Source organism: Podarcis gaigeae, assembly GCF_964106915.1.
Source record: "Podarcis gaigeae genome assembly, chromosome: 16".
NCBI lineage: Eukaryota > Metazoa > Chordata > Lepidosauria > Squamata > Lacertidae > Podarcis > Podarcis gaigeae.
This window is the reverse complement of record NC_139693.1, coordinates 11,163,778-11,188,002: the sequence shown is the minus strand read 5'-3', so window position 1 is coordinate 11,188,002 and position 24,225 is coordinate 11,163,778. Positions and strand designations below refer to the sequence as shown.

Genomic DNA, 24,225 nt, shown 5'->3' with positions numbered 1-24,225 from the left:
GGGGGGCTGTTCTGGGTGTCAGTATGCTTTTTATGGCACTGGTCTTCAGCTGGTGGGTTCGGGGACCCCGCTAGTGGGTCACGGCTTGTTCCAAGGTGGGTTGCAGCAGGAGCATGAACATCATGCCGATACACGGTGAAAATATTAGGGAATGGGTCCCAAAATGTATGGATGGGTTGAAAGTGGGTCCTGGGAGTGAAAAGGTTGATGACTACTGTTTTATGGGATGCACGGACAAGGGCTACTAGGAGGCTGCCTCTTGAGAAGGACATCCTGGCGAGGGCGAAACCAACTTCATTTATCTGCCAGTGGAGGATCAGCTGCTCCAGTCCTTGGTTTTTCTCTTCCCTCCTCATTCCATTTTCCTTTCACATTGTGTCTATTGAATTGTGAGCTAGTGGGCAGATATTGTCTTATCCTTTAATTTACAAACAGTGCTTAGAGAAATTTAGGAGCTTTGATAATGATGATAATATAGGTTTTAAAATAGGGAAGGTATGGACTGTCTTTTTAAATGGGAAGATGCACCCCAAATCAGAAGATGGATTTGTGTTTTAGTTGTTTAGATGTGTTTTAAGTGTTTAGATAATAGATGTGCTTTAGGTGTTTAGATATATTATTGGGTTGTATCCAGGGCTAGTTCTACCCATAGAAATGAATAGGCATGGCTAATTCAGTTCCATTTCGATGAATCTACTCTGAGTAGAAGTTGGATAAAAACCTAGTATTTAAATGGTGTATGGCAGTGTCATTATCTGGCTTTATGGTGTTTCTGAAGATTTGGTCAAATTCACAGAAAAGGATAGAGCTCTGAGTGTCTCTTTGCTGCTGCAAGATATGGCAGTAGTAAAGATTTGAAGGATTTCTTTTTAATGGTGAGGTGGAGGCCGCTAGGTGTCATGGCTTCAAACAGGGTTAGACATAGGAGAGGAGAAGGCTGTTGAACTTCCATATCCAGTAGAGGTGGAGAACCTGTTAGGCCCTCCATATGTCATTAGACTACAACTTCCATCATCCCTGATCATTGTCCATGCTTGCTGGGGCAGATGGAAATTGGAGCCCAGCAGCATCTGGAGGGCCACAGATTCCCCATCCCTGGTGTACAGGTTGAGACTACCTTTGAATTCCCCAATGCTGAGGACAAACATGAGGGGAAGATTGTTGCTGCTTTAGCCCTGGATGATGGAAGCTTTCTGGAGGGACTTGGCTGGACAAAGTTTGTACTGGAGAACTGGACCTTTGCCTGACATTGGTGGGCGTGCGCTATCTCTCCCAATAACGTTTTGCATGTCAATGAAGCTTTGGAACTCCCAGGGGATGTCTTGTTTTCCATTTCAGCCATGGTGAAAAGAAGCAATAGAGCAAAGGGAAGATATGAGGACCAGTGGTGGTTGTCCTCAAGGAGCACATCTGTGATCCTCCAGATGTTAGACTCCAACTCCCATCTTCCCTGGCCATTGGCCATGCTAAGAGTTGGATTCCAGTTAAGTTGTGGGGGAGGGAGACACAGATGTAGACTGGCTGATAATAAAGAGAACTCTGGGATTTTTGTGTATGTAAATAATAAGCTTCTAGAAACCAAGGGAAAGTGCTCTTGTGCTTGGAGCCTGTTTGTGGGCTTCTGGCCACTGCGAGAACAAGATGCTTGACTAGGTTTTGGCCTGATCCAGCAGGCTCTTCTTTTGTTCTTCTTTTGTTTTTCATAGAATTGTAGAGTTGGAAGGGACCCCAAGGGTCATCTAGTCCAACCCCCTGCAATGCAGGAATCTCAACTGAAGCATCATTAGATGGCCATTCAACCTTTGCTTAAAAAACCCCAAGGAAGGAGAGTCCACCACCTTCTGAGGGACCTACACAATTTTTGTTCTTCTGTTGCATCTCCTGTGTCTGTCTCTATTCATTCCTCTTTCCTCTGTGTTCCTATGAATATTTTAGAATATAAGCAAAGGACCACTCAGGCTTCTTCAGTGTCATTTATATAAATGGGACTCTCTGTATATAAGTAAATGAGAATGTGTCGAAATTCTGTGTGCCGAGAAAAGCTAGATTCTATAACCACGGCAGAAATTATGCTGATAATACATTTGCATATTCTTTTTTCATCTACTTTCTCTTGCTTCTGCTGTGTAGTGACAAATAACTATACCGGTTACAGAATCTTCTCTTCTCCTGCTTGCTTTCAAGTCTTACTTTGCAAAAAAGGAAAGGCTTTTCTGAAGGCTAGCTCTTTACTTTGATCCCCTATTCTGTGATTGGGTGGAATTTGTGTGTCCTAGCCTGTTTCCTGTTTGGCTCTTTAGGTCTCAGTGGGCATAGTTCTGTCTCCCATAAGAAGAGCCCTGTTGGATTGCACTAAAGCTGGGGCAGGGGCCAGGACCTTGTGACCTCTAGATGTTGTTGGACTGCAGCTTTCATCTTTGAGTCCAGTATCCTGCCTTTCCTAGTGACCTGCCAAATGCTCCATAGTCGGAGCATGAAGGCACTGGTCCTCTGCTGCTTATTTTGTTCCTCAAGCCTGCATAATTCATGTAATTCCCATAGTTCTGCTTAAGCAGGCCTTTTGAATTTGGCACAGAAAATGGGTTTTCCCTTGTTTTTAAATATGTCGCTCAGAATCTTGTTGCCTCTGTAAAGACCTCCTTGAGTTTTGATTTCCAAAGAATTGTGATTTCCAAAAGAATTGCGCCCGGAATGCAGAAGAAATCTCCTTTGGCCAATGGTAGCAGAGGAAACTGAAGGAGAACCTCTGATGGAGAATGGCTAGCCAGCAGCTCTCTGATGCTCACAAGCAGCTCAAAGAGGCAATAGCCCTTTCCTGTTCTCCACTTCTTCAGCAGCTGGTATTCAGAGGTATACAGCCTCTGAACTCCACTAGCCTTCGTGGCTGCTACCCATTCATAGACTGGTCCTTCACGAATGAGTGTAAATGCCTTGCAGTTCCACCTAAAGTCATATAACCACACAATGCCCTAAAGCTGTTTGGCTGATACCACTGTGGCAGAACTTTGGGACTGGGGGCCGAATGCGGCCCTTCAGGCTTCTCTGACTGGGCCAGGTTGCCTCTGGCTTGCCAGGATGGAAAGATGTGTGACCTTTGCGTGGCCTACTATACAAAGTAAGAGTTGCACCCATTGCTCTGCCCAGTTTACCACTGACTCTGCCCTGACACTGGCATGTGGCCCCTGGAAGATGCCCCATGAGAGAATGCGGCCCCTGGGCTGAAAAAAATGCCTGACCTCCCTGCCCTATGGAGTGTTTGTGATTTTTTGGTCAACCTTTAGGTGTCCTGGTTATTGGAATAAAATATCCCATTTAGGTAAGTAGATGCACATGAAGCTTAATTCATGAAATAATTTAGATGCAAATGCGAGTGAGCAGCGATGCTGCCTATTCCCCCTTGCTGCTCTCGAAGCTTGGAACTCCCCCCTAAATATGTACATGGCGCCACCTCGCCTCCCTTCCTTTGAATCACTTCTCAAAATTAATCCTTTTCTAAGGATTCTTCTTTCCAACTTTAACGAAGTTTTAGGCCGATGTAACTGCATCTGTCCACAATTTCTCCCCCCTTCTTCATTTCTCCCATTGTCTGTTTTGGATTGGAAGCTCCTTGCAGACGGGCAACTCTCTGTACACCCCTCTGTGACTTACTGTACCCCAGAAATGGGAAGACTATGGCCTTCCTGATTTTGCAGAACTACAACCGCCCTCATCCCTGACCACTGGCCATGCTGCCTTTGGCTGATGGAAGGGCCACAGAGTCTCTGGTGCTCAACAGCTTGCACTGACTGGCCATACTGGGCCAGGTTCAAGGCTCTTAACAACTTGGACACCTCAGGGTCCACCTCTCCCTTGTATCCCTGCCAATCAGAGAAGTATTCAGGGAAGTCACTGTTAGTTTTAGTCCCCCGCCCCCCATGGCTCAGATGTGCAGCATTTGGTAATGTGGGCCCAGTGGAACCTCCTTCTAGCCAAGGTCTGACAGGCCCCCTCCCTGTTGAACTTCTGTGCTTTCTGAATTGGGTTAAAAAAATAATAATCCAGCAGGCATTTTAATTTAATTTTGATTTTGTAATTTTAATTGGGTTTTGATGTCATTGTATTGAGATTTTTGTGTGCTGCACAGAGATGATATAATGGAGAACTACAGTGGTGCCCCGCAAGACGAACGCCTCGCAAGACGAAAAACCCGCTAGACGAAAGGGTTTTTCTGTTTTGGAGGCGCTTCGCAAAACGAATTTCCCTATGGGGTTGCTTCACAAGACGAAAAAATCTTGCGTCCCCCAGCGGTTTTTTTTTGCTTTTTTTGCCCTTTTCCTAAGCCGCTAAGCCGCTTATCAGCTGTTCCGCTGATAAGCCGCTTGACAGCTCTAGCACTAATCCGCTAAGCTGTCAATGGGCTTGCTTCGCAAGACGAAAAAACCGCTAGACGAAGAGAATCGCGGAACGGATTAATTTCGTCTAGCGAGGCACCACTGTATATAAAATGTCTAAGCAAATGAATAAAAATATGAAGGAAACACCCATTATGTTACAGGTACTCCCAGCCAGGTGGCCTTAGGCTTTGGTTTCCAAGGTTTTGACAATCTGCGTACCTCCAGAGCTCCTTTCACTCCGTCCTTGGAATGACGAGAACTATTAAACCTGTATCGCAGAAATAAAGCCAAGGTTCTCAGGAAGACAGAAGCTGAGCTGAATCCTGCATTGTGTTTACAGACTATACTCACCCTTGTTTCTGAGGAATTGGAGTTAAGATGTGGCCTCGGTTCCCCCTGAGATGCAGGGAAGCGCTTCCCTTTCCATTGGGACCACCTATCCTGGAATCTGGCTGTGGGGAGCATCTCTGAGTAAAGGCGGAGAATTTTACCAGTTTTCCTTTGCTGTTTTTTTGTCTTGCAGGGCATCTGCCAAGAGGAGCCCTCCTGCGGTCAGCCACCTCTGTGAGGTGTGAGCCAGGGGCCGGCGGGGGTGAGAGTCTAGCACTTTTTGAGAGGTGCGTTTCCAGCTTGCTGGGCTGGGGTCTTTGTGCTGCTTGGCTTTGTGCTGTCCATTTCTGTTGAGTGCCTGTTTTGAGGGGCTAAAAAATTTCCATGCTTTTATTAAATTGGAAACTGGGATTTCCCAAGAGTCTGTGTGCTCAGTCCTCTGAACTGACCTTTTCCCACAGTCTCCTGGTTTAATTGCTGCATTGTTTTAATGTGTATTTCACTTAAGGGTATCTATATTGTAAGGTGATTGTGTAGTTTAATTAGGAATGTTTCTACTTCAGTGTTTTCTTTCCTTTATACACAGTAAAAAGCACAGAAGCCTATCCTGAACGTTAAGTGGTATATAAAGTTGTTAATAACTGATTCTATCCAGCTAAATCCTACTCAGAGCAGATGCACTTAAGTCAATGGACAAATTAGTAATAGCTATTTATTTCTCAGTTGGCTCCAACCCAGTATTAATAACCAGTAGCCTCATATTTGGCATTGCTCTGGAATGATAAGGAACCAAAAAAACAGTGCAGCTCTGAAAGGTTCAGTCTGCCATCTTGATTCCAAATGATGCCCAGCTGTATCCAAACATAGACAAAAGCCTGGTCCTTGAGCTCTGGAGGAACCATTATGCCAAATTTGGTTATGATATCTTAGCAGGTATCCGAATGCACAGCCAACAAACATACAGTGGTACCTTGTTTTAAGAACAGCTTAGTTTATGAACAGCTTGGATTAAGAACGCTGCAAACCCAGAAAGAGATGTTTTGGTTTGGGAACTTTGCCTTGGAAGCAGAACATGTTGAGTGTGTTCCATTTGTAAATTGAGTCCCCTGCTGCTATGGGAAAGCAGGCCTTGGTTTCAGAACGCTTTGGTTTAAGAATGGACTTCCGGAACGGATTAAGTTCGTAAACCAAGGTACCACTGTATTTCAAAAACGTAATGTGAAGAAACAGACCTGACCGTTTCCCCACTTCCCGCTTTTGTTGCTTTTCTCCCCAGGGCCCTCCTCTATCTCCTCTCCGCAATGCCGCAAGCCTCCGAGCACCGCATGAGCCGGGCGAGAGAGCAGTCGGTCATCACCTCTCAGCCGAAAGCCACCTCCAAGCTCCCCAATGGACACCGAGCCCCGAGCCAAGAGCACCGTGGCTGCTCCTCCGCCGCCTCCAACGGACTTTCCGTGGCGTCCAAATTGCGCCCGTTGCCACCCAGGCCGAGCCCTCTGGATGACAGGGGCAAGAAGCTGGAGCTTGACCGAGGCCGGGCCTCCAAGCGCAGCGACACACTGCGCGCCTCTGCCTCCCGCCGCGGCCCGGTCAAGGCAGACCACGCCCTCAAGGTGCCCGGCTGCCCGCAGGCTGGCACCATCTCTGGCAGTGCCTCCTTCACCATGCCACCTGGCGTCCTCCTGGGTGGGCCGGACTCAGACCGCTGGAGCGGCAACCTGCTGCGCTCCAAGTCGATCAGCATCGGCGACCTGAGCCAGTCCGGCAGCCGCGGGGAGGAGCAGCTGAGCGCCGTGCTGAACCGGCTTGCTCTCCGGGACCGCAGCCCATCGTGCAGCCACAAACACGGCCTGGGCGCCCTGGCCCTGAAGAGGAGCTCATCTCTGCGGAGAGTCAACGTCACCCCCGGGGCAGATGGGAGGCCATCGCCCACGCTGCTGTCCGTCCGCACGGAGGGCTGCCCCAGGACTCGCGCCCTCGACCCGCAGGCCACGGAATACGCTCGCTCCCAAGACGTCCCGGTATCCACCAGCCCACCCCAGAGCAAGGGCCCTGTTCCGAGCAGGCTGGAGGAGAAGGCCACTGCTGTAAGGGACTGGCAAGGGGTGCCCAGCAATGATAATCTTTGGGGAAATGGGGGGCCCCAGGCTTTACAGTAGGGTACACGGTGTGAAGAAAGTAGATAGAAGGAACTTTCTTAACCTTAGAATCCAGGGCTGTCTAGGAAACTGATTGGCAGTAGATCCAGGGGCAAACTGAAGAAAGTAATTCTCTGCAGCACATGTAGATTCATTTTTGGCATCTCTGTATTTAAGCAGTTGCCTGGGAGTTGTAGGCACGAAGGAATTCCCTGTGGCAGAAGGGTCCTGGATTCCTCTTCTGTCCTGCACCCCTCACAGCCAAAATACTTTGTCCCTCCTCAGCCAAAATACTTTGCAGAATGCTTTCCCCTTCCTCCTCCCTTCCTCCCTGGCTGCTAAGAATCCCGCGTCCTGGGTTTCCATACTAGACATGGAGGACCAACCTCTTAGCAAGCTAGTGCTTAGAAAACAAAGTGTGGGATACTTACTATTTATTCAATTTATATTCCGCCCTTTATCCAAAGATGTCAGGGCGGTTCATAAGATAAAAATACAGGACAAAAGGACAAAATAGATAGTTAAAACCAAAATGAAACAATAACCCCCACCCCAAGAAACACATTTAAAAGCTATAACTTTTGTGGCACTATGGGGAGTACGTTGCCGTGAAGTGCAGTCACAGTTGCCATTTTGGTTTGTCTTAAAGCAGGATTGGTGTAACCTGTGGCCCTGCAAATGCTGCTGAGCTCCAGCTTCCACTCTCCCTGACCATTGGCCATGGTGGCTGGGGCCTACCGGAGTCCAGCAACATCTGGAGAGCCAGAGGTTCCCACTCCCTCCTTTAAAGGGAGGAGATAAGACAAATTGGTGGATGACTTTTGTTCATCTCTTGATCGCCTGATAAAGCTCCCATGTTCAGTAGCAGTATACCGCTGAATATCAAATGCTGGGGACAGGCTGTTGCCTTCACAATCTGTTTGTGAGTGTCCCAGCATGAGCCGACTCAACCTCTGCTTGCACACCAGGACTTCTTTCTCTCCTCTCCTGGTGCATCCCCCTTAACCCCCCAAAATAATTTCCCCAGAGGGTTGCGTGAGCAGGAATTCACACTCGCTGGATTTCCCTTGATGTTTATGCTGTCCGCTCCCGCTAGTTTTTAACTACTTTGTTTCATGTTCCTCCCAGGCAGACATGCACACACGCAGGACTCTCCTTGGCAGGCGGCTAAGTATCTCTAACAGAATAGACAGCCACAAGAGTTCCCAGCATTCCTTGGGGGTGAGTCTGTGGGGGGGGGGGGAAGAGCACCGTAGTCGTTAAGCTGGTTTTAAGTGGCTCAGCTGCATTAGACACACTTAAGTGGGTTTATCGGCCATGGAACCTTGCAGGTTGTGCTTCGGTGAGTCGGACAGAGATCCTTCTCTGAGAATTCGCAGGAAGCCACCACCAAAGGAAGTTTAGGGGGACTTGTGGTAGTTTGCCTGGTTTAGATTTGAACTTTCCTTATACTACTAAGGCAGAATACTGGCCCTTCTAGTTCAGTATTGTGCGCAGTAAAGGGCAGCAGCTCTTTGGGATTTTCCATCCCTGCCTGGAGATGTCAGGACCATCTGTGTATAAAAGCAGATGCTCTACGCCTCTGAACTATCCCTCCAAAAGAATAATAACCATTGAATGGGTTCCTGTAGAGCTGCCCCTAGCTCTCCCTTTGCCTCATAGGAAGGCTGCCTCTGTATCCTTCATATCATTTACTTACAGTCCTGTAAATACTGGCAGATGGCCAGCATGGATCTGGTTCCCCAAGGCAGGAGGGTGGAGTTCTGGCCTGACTCCCACCACATGCCAGCTGCTGGGAAGTGAGACAGCACAGGCCTGGCTCCTTACAGCAAGGCGCTTTGGGTGTCGTTCGGGTGGCAGTGAGAAACTTAGGAAGCCTCTGTATACAGAGTTGAGTTTTATCGGAACTGACTCTTGAGGGTTTCAGGCGGTTGACATCCCCAGGTCTTCTTGGAGAGGCCAGAGATTGAGCCTGCAACCTTCTGCATGCAAGGCAGATGCTTCGCCACTCAGCTGCAGCCCTCCTCACTCTCAACAGTGGTCCAGACAGAGAGGAGGGCATAAGAAGCTGCCTTCTCTTGAGTCCACCTAGCTGCTCAGTATTGCATATACTGACTCCAGGATTTCAGGCAGGTTTGTCTCCCAGTCCCACCTGGAGATGCTGCTGGGATTGAACCTGGGACCTTTTGCAAGGCAGACGCTTTCCCCATTGAGCTATGCCCCGTCCCCAAGCGGTGATGGCTGTTCATTGTGCTGTCACCCACACACATGGTTTTCTTTTCTTCTTTCTGTTTATTGCATGGTGAAAATCAGTGAAGCTTTTTGTGGACAAACGTCGTCTCAAGGAGCAGCCTCTGCACAGTTGCATTGCAAGCTGCTTCCACTGGTCCATCTGCCCCTGTTGGAGCCATCTCAGGAGATGCCTCCGTGTGGCCTCTCCAACACTTGAAAGCAGGAGGCAGATGGGAGGGAGGGAGGGAAAGGAGACTTTTCCTTGGTGATGGCCTATCGAAAATCACATTTGTTTCCATAGAAACAGATGCATGGAACAAAATGTATAGAGTTAGCAGATGTCTCCCCTAAATCTTTTCTGTGAGTGCAGGCAGGGACGGTCTTTTATTGGAGGGGGTGGCGATGGCTTAGGGGAAGGCACATTCTCAAATGTGCCCATTTTCTTCCACTGCTGTCCCAAGCTGGCAGCCTTTTGCTGAACCTGGACTGATTTGGGGGTAAAATGTCCACGCCCAGCTCTTAGCTCACTATCTGCACCCAGCTTCCCCCGCTAGTGACTCTGGTCGACTCAGGTGCTGACATCTACCAGAGTTGTAACGGCTAATTAATTCCCTGGGGCAGGGATTCTCTTGCGCAGTTTTTATAGGTCTGTGTAACTATCCGACTTGCCCTGCCCAAGGTAGCTTTTGGGGAATGTCCCATTGTGCCAAGGTGGGTTGGCCCACTGAGAAGTCGCCCGAAGCAGTTGCCCGCTGGGTCTCGGGGCTTTTCTCGAGGACTCTGCAGGGGCCTCTTGGGAAGGCTGCTAGCCGTAACCCTGGTCACCCTGAGCTGTGTATATTTGCTTTGGTTGTGTTTTTATTGTGCCGCGCCGTTCCCTCCCTGGCTCTGCAGTTCCCCGAAAGCGTTGCTGCTCCCCAAAGTAGCTCTTCCTGCTAATTAATCCCGCCGAGATGAGCCTCCAGGAGGAGCCAGGAATAGCCAGGGGAAATCGGATCAGCTAATGAGCTGCTGGCTTATAGGGATGTGAGGGAGGGCCCGCCAGTCCTTTTCCCCGCTTGGCGCCGTGCAGGACGAGGGCTGCGCCTCTTTCTCGCCGGCTCTTCAAGCGGGAACGGGCAGCGGGGGAGCCATGCCGGGGCTCCAGGGAGCCACTCTGGTGGAGCTGCCCCGGAAGCTGCACCGCACGTTGGCCACCAAGCGGGAGCTTCATGGCCGAGTGGCGGACATCTCTGAGTCCGTGGTCCACACGGCGGTGATGGGGCTGCTGCTGATGACCAGTGAGGTAAACCCCCCCCCAATCTCTCCCCGTTGCTGCCACTAAGTTGATAATGTCTGACGCGGCTTCATTGCGTGGCTTTATTGTACAGAGGTGCCCTGAGCCTCTTTCTCCGTATCCTTTACCTTTTACCTTTTTGGTTCTTTGGCTGGATTTATACCATTCCGTTCCATATGGGACAGTTTTCATTGTAATGAAGGATGATTAAGAAACTTGACTATTAAAAAAAACCTGCTGTTTGCTGGGAGAATTTGAGGAACAGGGAGCTTTGGCCTATGGGACAAGGCTGCAGCTGAGAAGAGCGTGGAAAATGCTTTTCCTTGATTTCATAGTGGATGAGAGCAGCGCTTGTTGAATTATTTGTTTCTGACCCAGTAGTTGCCTTTAATTCTGGCCAGTGACTAGGGACCCAGTATGTTTGTGATGAGATGTTTCCCTCCTTCTCCTCTTCCGCCCACTGCAAGAAGAGGAGAGGACATTCTTAATAGCTGTTTGAAAGAGTTTTTTCTTGGAGGATCTACCCTGTGAGAGAAACCTGCATTTGCTGCAGTTCCCTTCTATATTACTAAATTCATACCCCACTTTTTCCTCCCAAAGTTGTCCAGAGTGGAAAACACACAAGCAAGAAAACAATCTGAACATCTTAAAAACACCACTCCAGTACAGATGCAGGCCTGCTTTTATTGCACCACACAGCTATTTAAAAATGAAGAGGCTTGGTCTTCTTTTGCAGTTGGTCTCCCTGATCTCAAGCTCTTCCTTCCCTCCACCACAAAAAAAGGAAACTGTGAAAAGCAACCAGTTAGTGATGTTGCTGGGATGAAATGGCTGTAGATCAGGGTACAACCTTCCTGTCAAGGGCCAATGGTCTAAAGAAGGGGTTGGCAGGATCTGTGGGGCTGCTGGACTCCAATTCCAGACGTTGCTGGACTCCCATCAGCCCTGGCCAGCAACATCTGCAGCGACACGGTGTCCCCCTTCAGCGGATACAGCAACAACTTCATATGCTCATACAGTTCTCTTACATTGGAGAAGTCCATAGTTCAGTTGATGAAGCCCTTCCTCTGCCTGCAGAAGGTTCAGTCCCTGGCATCTTGAAGTGGAAAAGATTCTGAAGCTCTAGAAAGGCATGGCAGTTGGTGTGGAGCCTATTGGGTCCTCTGGATGTTGCTCAGCTGCCTCCCATCAGCCCCAGACAGCAGGACCAATGTTAGGGAGTTGGATTCCAACAACGTCTGATCCCAAAAAGGTCTGAAGGGTGCCTGATTCCCTCCCCCTGGAGCTAAGGAAGGATTGGTATCCAGACTCGTTTGGGGGCATGCAGCTCCTGTTTCAGAACTTCTTGGTTGCAGTCTTTAAAAAATGCCCCAAGGGTGCCTCCCTCCCTCCCCCTCTTGATTGTGTTCAGATTTCCTTCCCGTCACGGCAAGTCGCACAATATAATTGTGTGTATTTAAATCCTCAGCGGTTACCGCTCAAGCTAACCTGCTTCAGAGCCGCTGTGATTTGCTCACTCCTTCTCTGCTCGAGATGACTAGGTAGGGGAGCTGGAACTCCTCCACAGCTGGAAGGGAGAGGTGGATTGATTTGAGAAGCCTGCAAAAGGCAGCTTGGCCAGAAACTGCAGTGGAACGACCCCTAGACCCTGGGGGGGGGGGGGGAGAGCTCTGGCAATGCCACAAAAGAGACCTGTGCCAGTCTTTGGGTTGGGATGCTTGCTCTGTATGTGTACTTTAGTACGGATGTATCTGTCCATTCTGCATGTGGAGACGTGAGACGAGACGAGCCTATTATTCCCGCTGTCACAACATGCAAACCATCCCTCCCTCTCTGTCTCTCTCGTTCACTCTGTCTGTTGTTTTTGTTTTTTCCAGACGCATCACACTCTCCTGCTGGGCTCTGGGCACATAGGTCTCCGCAACCTTGGCAACACGGTAAGAAGTGGGCGCTTAGCCTCCCCTGCCCCAGGTGAAGAGAACTCCCCCCCCCCCCCTGCATAAGGGACTTGTCACAAAGGTTTCTTTTGAAAGGCCCCAACAATGTGCAATTTTTGTTATTCAAAAGATGCCTTAAAATAACTGGCATTGAGAAGTCAAACTTGGTAGGAGGCGAGGTAGCCGTGTCAGACTTGCCACAATGAGAGCAGCAGAAGCGATGTCTCTTATTGAGTTTGTTGTGCGTGTGTTGCAAAGGTGGCAAATCTTTTCTGGGTTGGTGGGTGAGATCTGCATCTTTCCCACCCCTGGAAGGCCACATTTGACAGGTGGGTGGCGTTGCCCACCTGCCAGTTGCCTGGATCCGCAGTGGCATCTTGCAATGCAGCGCTTTGAAGCCCTGACTGTTGGGACTTCAAATCGTAGCATGGGGCTGTTTGAAAGCCCTTTTGAAAACGGCCCCAGCTGCTCTTTAAAACACCAGAGGCCACATTTGACAACCTGGTAGGCCAAGATCGGCCTGTGGGTTCCCCACCGCAGATGATTTTGACCTTTCTTTGTGTATTATGTTCATATTCTGCACAACCGCTCTGTGCCGTGTACAGAAAACAAGTTTGGAATTCTGCATCCAGGTGTTGCTGAAGGAGGTGAGGTTGGGTGGTAGGCTCCACAAATGTTCTGCACTAAGCACCAAAATCAGACGCAGGACCCAGCATCTTTGGAAACTCGGTGGGATTTTAGGTGCTGCCTGAAGCCAGCTTGCAACCCTGCCGCTTCAGTCCCCGTTCCTAACCCTTGATCCCCGTCTGGAAGTTGTGGGAGCCTAGCAACAAGGACACAGACACCCAGCAGCTGTGCCAACCCCAGCATAACTAAGAGCATACACTGTGGTTGGTTGCTCCAAAATGGTAGCACACTCCTGTTTCCCACCACCACCAGGAGGGGAAAAGGGGAGAGCATGGAAGTCAGGATTGCTGACTAGGAATATGGGTGTTTTATTGCATTCTGCACTGGAGCACTAGGTAGCGGATGTGCAGTTCACAGTTGTTCCCCCTCCTGTCCAGGCACTGACTCATCCCAGGCCTTCTTTGCTCCAGCAAGGTTTTATTTATGTAAAGGCATTTAAAAACAGCTTTTTTATTACAGTCGTACCTTGGATCCCGAATGCCTTGCAAGTCAAGCATTTTGGCTCCCAAACGCCGCAAACCCGGAAGTGACTGTTCCTGTTTGCAAACTATTTTTGGAAGCCAAACATCCGATGGGGCTTCCACAGCTTCTGATTGGCTACAGGAGCTTCCTGCAGCCAATCCAATCAGAAGCCGTGCTTTGATTTCCATCTGTTTTGGAAGTCGAATGGACTTCCGGAACGGATTCTTTTCGACTTCCAGGGTACGACTGTATTATTATTCACTAAACAGTGTGCAACATAAAAACAATAGGTTGTAGCCAATGCAAATCCTATTCAGAGTAGACCTATTGAAATTAATGGACCTAAATTAGGTGTGTTGGTTTTTGAAATATTTCTTACTGTGTTTTCAAGAATAAGGAAATACATCAGCGGAGGAAGTTACCTGTTGAGTAAACTATCTTATATATCCATGTATAAGACAATTTGTTTTTCCCAAAAAATAATGTCAAAATTTATGGGGCGTCTTATACACGGATAGTGCCGAGGGTGTACTGGTGATTGGTTGTTGCCGCGAACAGGAATGTTTCATTGGGATAGGAATGTTGATTTGTGTATGCGGCGAGGGCTGTTGCTGATAGGCTGCTGCTGTGGTAAGTGGCCAGTTGAATGGCAGTTGATGGCTGGTGATTGTTTTTGTCCCCCCCCCCCAAAAAAAACCCCTCAAAAACTGTGGGCAATCCACTCCAAAAAAAGCTGAACAACTGAGGACAACTGTCCGCAAAAAAACCCTCAACAACTGTGGGGCACCCCCCCCATTTTCTTAAACCTGAGTCCCCAAAAGGGGGCATCTTATACATGGGGGCATCTTATAGATGGAAAAATACGGTATGTTGATACAATTGCATTACACAATTGTACTTCCCTTAGTCAGCAAACAACCATTCGGAGAGCCTTTGTAACAAACTAACTAAATGAAACAAAACTAAATCTCCTGCCATGTTGCTTTCCCCCCGCTCTGAGTTGGACCAACATTGGATACACCCCAATGGGAGGGGGGTTTATTCAACTTGTTTTTTCTCAGAGTAGACCCGTTGAAATTGATGGCAAAGACAAAGTAACTTCATTCTGTAATACAAGGGTAAGGACAGAAAATGTCTCGTTTTCAAGTCCCCGCCCTGTGATGTTCTGCAGGGTGCTGTGTTGGAGGTAGAATTTTCCCAGCTGATTTAAAGGTTCTCCCAGGACTATACAGGGGCAGGTGACCTTTCAGGTAGCTGCATCCTGTATGTCTATACACCATCCCTTTTGGGGGAACGGGAATGCTGCAGGCCATGATGATACCCCCATTGTATCTCCCCCTCCAGTGCTTCATGAATGCTGTGCTTCAGTGCCTGAGTAGCACCAAGTCCCTGCGGGACTACTGCCTCCGTCGGGAATTCCGGCAGGAACAGCCCAGCGCTCTGCGGACCCAGCAGGAGCTGACCGAAGGTAAAGGGGGGAAGAGGAAAGACCCTGCCCTGCTTTTTCTGTTGTTGTTTTTCTTCCTGTCGGCAGAGTCGGTTATGTAACCAGATCACTGTCTGAACGAGCTTCAGCTAAAAAGGATCCTTGTAGTGAGCCAGCAATCTAAATTGGTCTCTGGAGGGCCTTAATCCAATCCCAGTTGACCACTATTATATAAGTACCTCTGCCTTGAACAAAGTGTTATATAATTAGAGGACCTAATTCCAGCACTATCCTGTCCTGTCCCTTTCTCACCTGCGAGGTATTCATAGGCCACCGTCTCTGGCCTTCAGCTTGCAAAAACATATTACAGGAAACACCTAAATAAATATTGTGGGACAAACTGCCCAGGCTTATAATCCACAATTTTGAGGTGTGGGGTGGAATGGTGGGACAGGGAGAGGATTATGAAAGTCACTCCTAAAGGAGCGGGCGTTTGATATTGCATTGTGTTTGCACATCTTTTTCCATTGCTCCAGGCCCTCCTCGGACCCCCTTGATAGTTTTCCTCCAGCAGTATCTTTGAGCCTGTCCTATTGGGAGGGAGAGGGTCTAGCTATGAGCTCTGCCTCTGCCACAGTCTTCCCTGTGCGGCCTTGGACAGGCCAGCTACCTAACTCCAAGCCCCAATTCCTCATTTCATAGAGTTGGAAGAGACCACAAGGGCCATCGAGTCCAACCCCCTGCCAAGCAGGAAACACCATCAGAGCACTCCTGACATATGGTTGTCAAGCTTCTGCTTAAAGACCTCCAAAGAAGGAGACTCCACCACACTCCTTGGCAGCAAATTCCACTGTCGAACAGCTCTTACTGTCAGGAAGTTCTTCCTAATGTTTAGGTGGAATCTTCTTTCTTGTAGTTTGGATCCATTGCTCCGTGTCCGCTTCTCTGGAGCAGCAGAAAACAACCTTTCTCCCTCCTCTATGTGACATCCTTTTATATATTTGAACATGGCTATCATATCACCCCTTAACCTCCTCTTCTCCAGGCTAAACATGCCCAGCTCCCTTAGCCGTTCCTCATAAGGCATCGTTTCCAGGCCTTTGACCATTTTGGTTGCCCTCCTCTGGACACGTTCCAGTTTGTCAGTATCCTTCTTGAACTGTGGTGCCCAGATTTGTAAGACAAAACCAGGAATGGTAGCATATTTGTCGTGTTTTGAGGAAGAGGAAGCAAAACAAAATTTGCTGAGTGTTTTCCCCAGTGTAAAAATGGAGAAGGAGAAAGGGAACAGCTCCTTTATTTTCTTTTTTGTGGCTCTTCATTCTCCAGCCTTTGCAGATGTCATTGCCACTTTATGGCACCCCGATTCCATGGAGGCCGCCAACCCCAGCCGCTTCAAAGCCGTCTTTCAGAAATACGTGCCATCCTTCACAGGATACAGGTGAGGCAAGTTGGGGTGCCCGTTGCCTTATCCCTGCCCCAGTGCGGCTGCACATTTCTTACCCACCCCAACATTCCCCCACCCCGGCCTGCCCAACCCTTCTGCCTTTCTTCCTTTTCTAGCCAGCAGGACGCTCAGGAGTTCTTAAAATTTCTCATGGATCGGTTGCATGTGGAGATTAACAGGAAAGGGCGCAAGACTCCCAGCATCCTCTCTGACGCCAAGCGACCCTCAGTACTAGAGGACACGGACACCTTGAGGTGAGTGCAGAAAATGTGGTGCCGTCTTGTGAGCTGTACAGAAGAAACTGCTCTATACCACAAATCGGAGCATGCTTCTATTTTTTAAAGGGGAGAGGGCAGGGATTGAACCTGAGACCTTTGGCTTGCGAGGCGGGTGCTCTACCGCACAGCTACAGTTCCTCCCTGAATGTATCAAGCTGCTGTATACCAGGTCATCTATCCCAGTACAGTCAAGTTGCATCATCCGGGCATTTTACTTACACAAATTCAGCTTTACATGCCCAGCTGCTGCTCCATTCCAGCCTTTTTCTTCTGCCTCCATCTCTCTCTCTCTCTCTCTCTCTTACTCACCTCCCCCCTCCTCCCTTCTGCTGCTCAGTTTCACATGGGGGAGTGAGGGGAGGTAGCAGAAACATGGGGGAGGCCTCCCCATGGGACTTCTCCACCACCAGCAGCCAAATGAAAAGTAACTTTGGCTATGCATGGTTTTCACATATATATGCAACACCTGGAACTAAACCCTTGCATGTGATGCAACTTAACTGCATTGTCTGCTGATAGTGGCTCTCCACAGCCTCAGGTTTTTGGCAACTCTGCTATCTAAGAGCTATTATGTTTTGTTACGGTTTACAGTCATATCTCGGGTTGAAGTCGCTTCAGGTTAAGGCTTTTCGGGTTGCACTTGGTGGCGACCCGGAAGTAACGGAGCGTGTTACATCCGGGTTTCGCCGCTCGCGCATGCACAGACGCTCAAAATGACGTCATGCGCGGAAGCGATGAATCGCAACCCACACAGATGCGGGGTCACGGGTTGCGTTCGCTTCAGGATGTGAACGGGGCTCCGGAACGGATCCCATTCGCATCCAGAGGTACCACTGTATGTAAAGTGATTGTTTGAATGATGCCAGTTTCTACTATTGACACAATATATGCCGCTTTTCAGCCAAAAGAGACCCGCAAGTCAGCACACAAAATAATAGATACATAAATGCCAACACAAATGATAAAAATTCAAAATAATTAACATTTGAAGAGTGTTTGACTGCGTTCGTTTTCCTGCCAAAGAGGCAAAGAGCATTCCCCCCCCCCCCAAAAAAAATTGGCAGCAAGATCAAATCTTTAAGCAGCGGCTCCTCCTTTTAAGAGTCCCAGTTAGGGAGCAAGGCAGATGGAAAAGCTTGCCCAGGTTGATTCCAGGAGTCTTTCCCATGACTGGAGAGTCTTGGAATTGGATCTGGAACTGCTACAGTGGTACCTCGGGTTAAGTACTTAATTCGTTCCGGAGGTCCGTTCTTAACCTGAAACTGTTCTTAACCTGAGGTACCACTTTAGCTAATGGGTCCTCCTGCTGCCGCCGCGCCGCCGGAGCACGATTTCTGTTCTCATCCTAAAGCAAAGTTCTTAACCTGAAGCACTATTTCTGGGTTAGCGGAGTCTGTAGCCTGAAGCGTATGTAACCCGAGGTACCACTGCATATGCAAAGCACAGGCTCTGCTACTGCTTTATGGCCCCTCCCCTAAACACCACCTCAGAAGAGAGAGGAGATCATGCTAGAAGGGGCTTCCCAAGGAAGCTGAATGTTGGAAGATTCAGGACAGACCAAAGAAAGTCCTTCACACAGTACAGAGAGTTAACCCGTGGAACTCACTCCCACAAGACGAGTGGTGGCCAGCAACTTGGATGGCTTTAAAAGAAAATTAGGCAGGTTCATAGAGGAGAAGGCTCTCAATGGTTGCTTGCCACAGTGTCTGTGTTCTCAATGGTTGCTTGCCACAGTGTCTGTCAGAGGCAGTTGCTGGGAAGCGCAACTGAGGAGAGTGCTGCCACTTGCAGGCTTCCCAAGGGATCTGGTCAGCTACAGTGAGAGCGGGCCTTGATGGGCCTTCTGGTCCTGCAGGGCTTTTCTTATGTTCTTACAATGGGCTCATATTTCCTGGTCCAGTGGCCTGTCCTAGTGCAGGGTGTTTCTGACCTACCTGGGCTAATGTGGTGAACAGTTGGGTCTGACCTCCCAGTGTAGCTGAACTACTAGCAGCGCTCAGAGTGTGTCTGAGCACATAAATGCTGGAGGCTGGGTTTCTAGTCACCGCTTGAAGCCTGATTCATACTTGCATCTCCATTGCTCAGTGCAGAGCTTGGATGTGAGAATTGCCATGCTTGGAAAACGTTCGTGTGTGGAGGAGGTGTTTGATGAAATCTTCCCTGCGGTGACTGGTTGTTGCTTACTTAATAATAATAACTAGCCGTTCTGTAGCACTCCAGTTTTCAAGTGACATTGCAGACATTCTCAGGTAATTTTTACAACACCCCCGTAACCTGGACTGGTATCGTCACACCCACGTTTCAGATGGAGTCTGAGACTGGCTTGCCAAAGACCATCTAGCGAGGTTGCTCCTCAGGCAAGATTTGAACCAGGAGCTTACAGGTTCACAGCTCAGTCTCTTACCCCCATGCCAGCTATCAACTTGCTGCCACTGAGCTTCCAAATTTCAGGGGTTGATGGGCCTCCAGTTCACCATCAGTGCCTGGGATTGTAAGCTCATCAGGGGCCTGTTTTGGCTTTCTTCTGCAGTGATGCATTGGTACTGATGTTGCTGAATTAAAATAATAATCGTTTTGCAGGTGGGCTCTGCTTCCTCCTGTTCTCTGCCCCGGTAACCAATGCCCCACCTCCATCCAACCCTCTTCCACTTCCTGCTCATGTTGCTCACACTCTCCTCTTGGGTTTCTTTCCTCCCCCCCCCCCCCAGTGATGACGAACAAGCCAACCAGATGTGGAAGCGCTACCTGGAGCGAGAAGACAGCAAGATAGTAGGTGAGCAGGTGTTGTTTCTTGCACAACCTTGGGCTGCCAGCTCCCATCATCCCTGACAGTTAGCCATGGACTGATGGGAGATGGAGTCCGGCAATCCCTGCCGGGCCACAGGTTTCCCCCATCCCTGCCCTACAGCATGGGAATGGTCTGAGCTGAGCCATAAGGTCGAAATGATTTGCCTGTGACTAAGCCAGTCTAAGAATCGCCCACCTGGTCACACAGGAACATGAGGGCCACTCAAGGGTAGACCCAAATTCAAATGCCAGTGTGCAACTCCTTCAGGGTGCTTTTGATTCCATCTATTATCAGCTTGAAATGCTCCCTTGGAGCCAGAACGCATGAGCTGTAGCAGAATGTGCAAGTCGAACGCTGTTTTTAAGCAGGCCCACAAAGTAACAGAAGCATTTCTTTCTCTCTCTGCGCTAGATCTCTTTGTCGGCCAGTTGAAAAGCTGCCTCAAGTGTCAAGCGTGTGGCTACCGGTCGACCACGTTTGAAGTTTTCTGTGACCTCTCCCTGCCTATCCCAAAGGTAGGCTCCTAGTGTCGTCACGGCAGGCTTCAGGGCAGATGCTGTTAAGTGACTGATGAAGCTTCCCTACAGCAAGTCAGATAGCTAGCCTGGCTAGCTCAGAACTGTCCACTAATATGACTGGTAGCTTAAGGGATCCTTTTTAACTGGAGAGTTAATCTGGGAATCCTCTGGAGTGTTTTCTCTTTTAACTGGTTAACTGGTCAAAGTATTGGGGTTTTCCCCCTATCCTGTAAGCCAGGAGTAGGGAAGGTGGGACTTTCCATATGTTGCTGAACTCCAGTTTCCATCATCCCTGATGACTTTATACTGGCTGGGGATGATGGGAGTTGGAGTCCTTTGAGCTCTGGAGGGCTACAGATTCCCAATTGCTGCTGTGAACCACTTCAAGAGAGAGGGTTTTTTTATAAAAAAGAAAAGGTGGTGATTTTAAAATTCAGATTCCTGGTTGTCATTTTGTGTTTATCTACTCATGAGCAATGTCAGAAATGGGCCGCCCACCTGTCAGTCCCCTGTTGCTACACTGACATCAGGCGATGCTTCCTTTTGAAGCCTCAGTTGTCAGGACTTTCAAAGCCCCCCATGTTTGGTGTGGTGTAGTGGTTAAGAGTGGTGGACTCGTAATCTGGTGAACCGGGTTCGCTTCCCTGCTCCTCCACGTGCAGCTGCTGGGTGACCTTGGGCCAGTCACACTTCTCTGAAGTCTCTCAGCCTCACTCACCTCACAGAGTGTTTGTTGTGGGAGAGGAAGGGAAAGGAGAATGTTAGCCGCTTTGAGACTCCTTAGGGTAGTGATAAAGCGGGATATCAAATCCAAACTCTTCTTCTTCTTGCAAACTACTGGACTGTGGACCTTTCCTATAATTTTGCAGTGGCTCAGAAGCAGCAAGAAGGAAAAGGGAGGGGGTTTGGCCATCTGAGCAAAGGGACTTGACATCCCCTTGAGCAGGGGAGGTAGACTGAGCTGGGGGAGGAGAGGTTCCTGCACTCAGCTTCTGGGTAAATTTTGGCACTTGCTGGCCTGGCAGTGGGGCAGAGGGACTGCCAGAAGTGGAGATCTTCATCCCTGCGTTTGTTTTTTACGTGTGAGCACTGATGTTTGTAAGCCTCCTGGAACGTTCAGCCTAGTGGATAGGGTGGTGGTAAAGATGATCTTTCCAACCAAACCCTTGCCCTGATTTCACAGAAAGGCTTCACCGGTGGGAAGGTATCTCTGCTAGACTGCTTCAGCCTTTTCACCAAGGAGGAGGAGCTGGATTCTGAAAACGCACCAGTAAGTTCATCGTGCTTTTCTGCCACGTGGGTGATGGCATTAGCAGTAGCACCTGTTTTATTGAATTTGTGGTGTCTTTTTGTTTAAATGATAATTGTCTCACTGTTTAAGAGGTTTTTTTAATAAAAAAATCTCCAGTGGTTTATAAAAGCTTTTACAGAAATAAAATGAAGTATAAGCATCTTTTCTTCTTCTTCTTCTTCTTCTTCTTCTTCTTCTTCTTCTTCTTCTTCTTCTTCTTCTTCTTCTTCTCTCTCTCTCTCTCTCTCTCTCTCTCTCTCTCTCTCTCTCTGAGCAGGTGTGTGACAAATGCCGGCAGAGGACCCGAAGCACCAAGAAGTTGACCATCCAGCGCTTTCCTCGCATCCTTGTGCTACGTATCCTTTCTGTATTCTCTCCCCCCCTCCCCGGCTCAACTTCCCCCAAGAATTGGGAGCCAGAGCTGCAGCTGGCGGTAGAGTGCCCAAAGTATTCTGTTTGTATTTTATCTGCAGATGTAGAAGCCACTTTGCAACCAAAGGTTACCAAAGCGGCGTACAGAAAAATATCAAGTTGAAATCCCAACTCAGTAAACTACAAGGAACAATAGCAATTTCTACAGTTGTACAATTGTTGTCCTGTAGTATGACTGCGCCACACTGCAGGGAGAAAGTGGCTGCTTAGAACAGTCTGTTAAAAATGTTAAGATGGTCAAACTGGCCTACTTTTCAGGCTGGTTCTGCAGAATTACACAAAGTACTTGGGATAAGCAATATATACAGTCATACCTCATGTTATGTTTGCTTCACGTTGTGGCTTTTCAGGTTACGAACACTGCAAACCCGGAAGGGTTTATTTCCGGCTTCGCCGCACGCGCAGAAGTGATCTGCGCACTTTGTGCATGTGCAGAAGCACACTATCTTTCTTTTTTTAAAAAAATATTATTAATTTTCCAACAAAATTATACAATTTTATCCAAATTTTAACAAATAAAATTTTACCATCAGCTTCTCTGGTAATCATCCATAGTTATTCTTCAGTACGCATTCCCTTCGTTGTATTGCCATTTATCTTCCCTCCCCCTTCTATTTCTTTTTGACAATACATCTTAACTTTTACAGTGCTTCTTGAAACCCCACTACCGTTGTTTGCACATCACACACATTTTTCAGATATTCCACAAACTTTTCCCAGTCTTCGGTAAACTTTTGGTCTCTCACATATCTTATTTTCCCAGTTAGTTTATCCAATTCAGCATAGTCTGTCAGTTTCATTCTCCATTCTTGTATCGTTGGTATTTCCTCTTGTTTCCATTTCTGGGCCAATAAAATTCTTGCTGCCGTAACTGCATACTGAAAAAGTTTACAGTCCTTTCTTCTTATTTCTTTCCCTGTAATCCCTAAAAGAAAAGCTTCTGGTTTCTTTACAAAAGTATATTTTAACATCTTTTTCAATTCATTATATATCGCTTCCCAGAAACTCTTCACTTTCTTACACTCCCACCACATATGATAAAACGTTCCTTCTTTTTCTTTACATTTCCAACGCTTATTACATGTCTTATACATTTTTGCTAATTTTACTGGTGTGATGTACCATCTATAAAACATTTTCATCACGTTTTCCTTCAATGCCATGCATGCAGTAAATTTTAGATTTTCTTTCCGCAATTTGCAGAAGCACACTATCACGCTTCGTGCAGACACAGTAGCGGCACTCTACTTACGGACTTTTCAGGGTGTGAATGGCACCCCGAAACGGATCACGTTCATAAGTAGAGGTACTGCTGTAAATAGAAATCGGATGCTTTCCTGGGTTTCCTAAGGAATTGGGGATTGGCTTCTTCTGGCCTCTAAATAGGATGCCGCCAAGGCTATTCTGGCTTGGGTTTTCTTTTATGATGAAGCATCAGGTTATGCTGCACTGATGTGTGTGATACTCGGTATCATGCTCCTTTCCACTCCTGCTGAGTTTAGGGGAGAAGGCAAGAGGTGTATTCCAGAGCAGTGGGACCAATGGTCAAAGTGCCCTCGCTGCACTCTGCACAAGCATTACAGTCCTTCTCCAGGTTGAGTTCTGGAGAAAACTGTATATAATAAAATGGTTTGTGCAAGGTTTTGCAATACAAGTGGATGCCAGAAAGCTGCTGAAGCCCACCTAGCCCCCTAGAACAGCTTGACGCATGAAGCGACAAATTTATATAATACAGTGGTACCTCGGGTTACATACGCTTCAGGTTACAGACTCCACTAACCCAGAAATAGTGCTTCAGGTTAAGAACTTTGCTTCAGGATGAGAACAGAAATCGTGTTCTGGCGGCACGGCAGCTGCAGGAGGCCCCATTAGCTAAAGTGGTGCTTCAGGTTAAGAACAGTTTCAGGTTAAGTACGGACCTCCAGAATGAATTAAGTACTTAACCCGAGGTACCACTGTATACATTTCATTGCATTTATATCCCACCTTTGCTCCAAGGAGCTCAAGGTGGTGTGCCTGGTTGTACGCCAGTGTGGTATAGTGGTTAAGAGTGGTAGTCTCGTAATCTGGTGAACCGGGTTCGTGTCTCCGCTCCTCCACATGCAGCTGCTGGGTGACCTTGGGCCAGTCACACTTCTCTGAAGTCTCTCAGCCCCACTCACCTCACAGAGTGTTTGTTGTGGTGAGAGAAAGGAGATTGTTAGCTGCTTTGAAACTCCTTAGGGTAGTGATAAAGCGGGATATCAAATCCAAACTCCTCCTCTTCTTCTCTCCTGCCCCGTTTTATCCTCACAACAATCCTGCAGGGTAGGTTAAGCTGAGAGGCAGTGACTGGCCCCTAAGGACACCCAGAGAGTTTAATGACCGAGAGGGGATTTGAACCCAAGTCTCCCAGCACTTTTAATTGCTTCGCCATCACAGGCTCGGAACAAACATAAGGATGGTGCTTAAACCCGTGAGATTCATTTAGATGCACACCTGCCATCAGGTGTAGAATTGGAAGGATGAGTTTACCTTATTTTTTATTAATCATTTATTTACGGCATTTACACCACCTTTAGGCAAAAAGGTTTTTAGAGCAGCTTACAAAAAACAAATACTATCCCTGCC

General features: G+C 48.1%; 1 protein-coding gene across 5 annotated transcripts in view; it reads left to right on the top strand.

Annotated features, from left to right (window-relative positions):
- The window catches only part of USP21 (ubiquitin specific peptidase 21), a gene marked incomplete at its 5' end in the record, with an annotated part of 28,355 nt that overhangs the window by 802 nt on the left and 3,328 nt on the right, over positions 1–24,225 (top strand). For 2 of the 5 annotated variants that reach the window (XM_083715662.1, XM_083715665.1), the window contains 11 exons: positions 4,897–4,990; positions 5,980–6,790; positions 7,970–8,062; positions 12,227–12,286; positions 14,780–14,903; positions 16,191–16,302; positions 16,425–16,562; positions 19,295–19,359; positions 19,786–19,889; positions 21,076–21,162; positions 21,461–21,539. In XM_083715662.1, coding sequence (XP_083571788.1) covers positions 4,897–4,990; positions 5,980–6,790; positions 7,970–8,062; positions 12,227–12,286; positions 14,780–14,903; positions 16,191–16,302; positions 16,425–16,562; positions 19,295–19,359; positions 19,786–19,889; positions 21,076–21,162; positions 21,461–21,539 — 1,767 coding nt within the window. The remainder of the gene's footprint in view (positions 1–4,896; positions 4,991–5,979; positions 6,791–7,969; positions 8,063–12,226; positions 12,287–14,779; positions 14,904–16,190; positions 16,303–16,424; positions 16,563–19,294; positions 19,360–19,785; positions 19,890–21,075; positions 21,163–21,460; positions 21,540–24,225) is intronic. The other 3 variants (XM_083715663.1, XM_083715664.1, XM_083715666.1) reach the window with 3 other exon arrangements.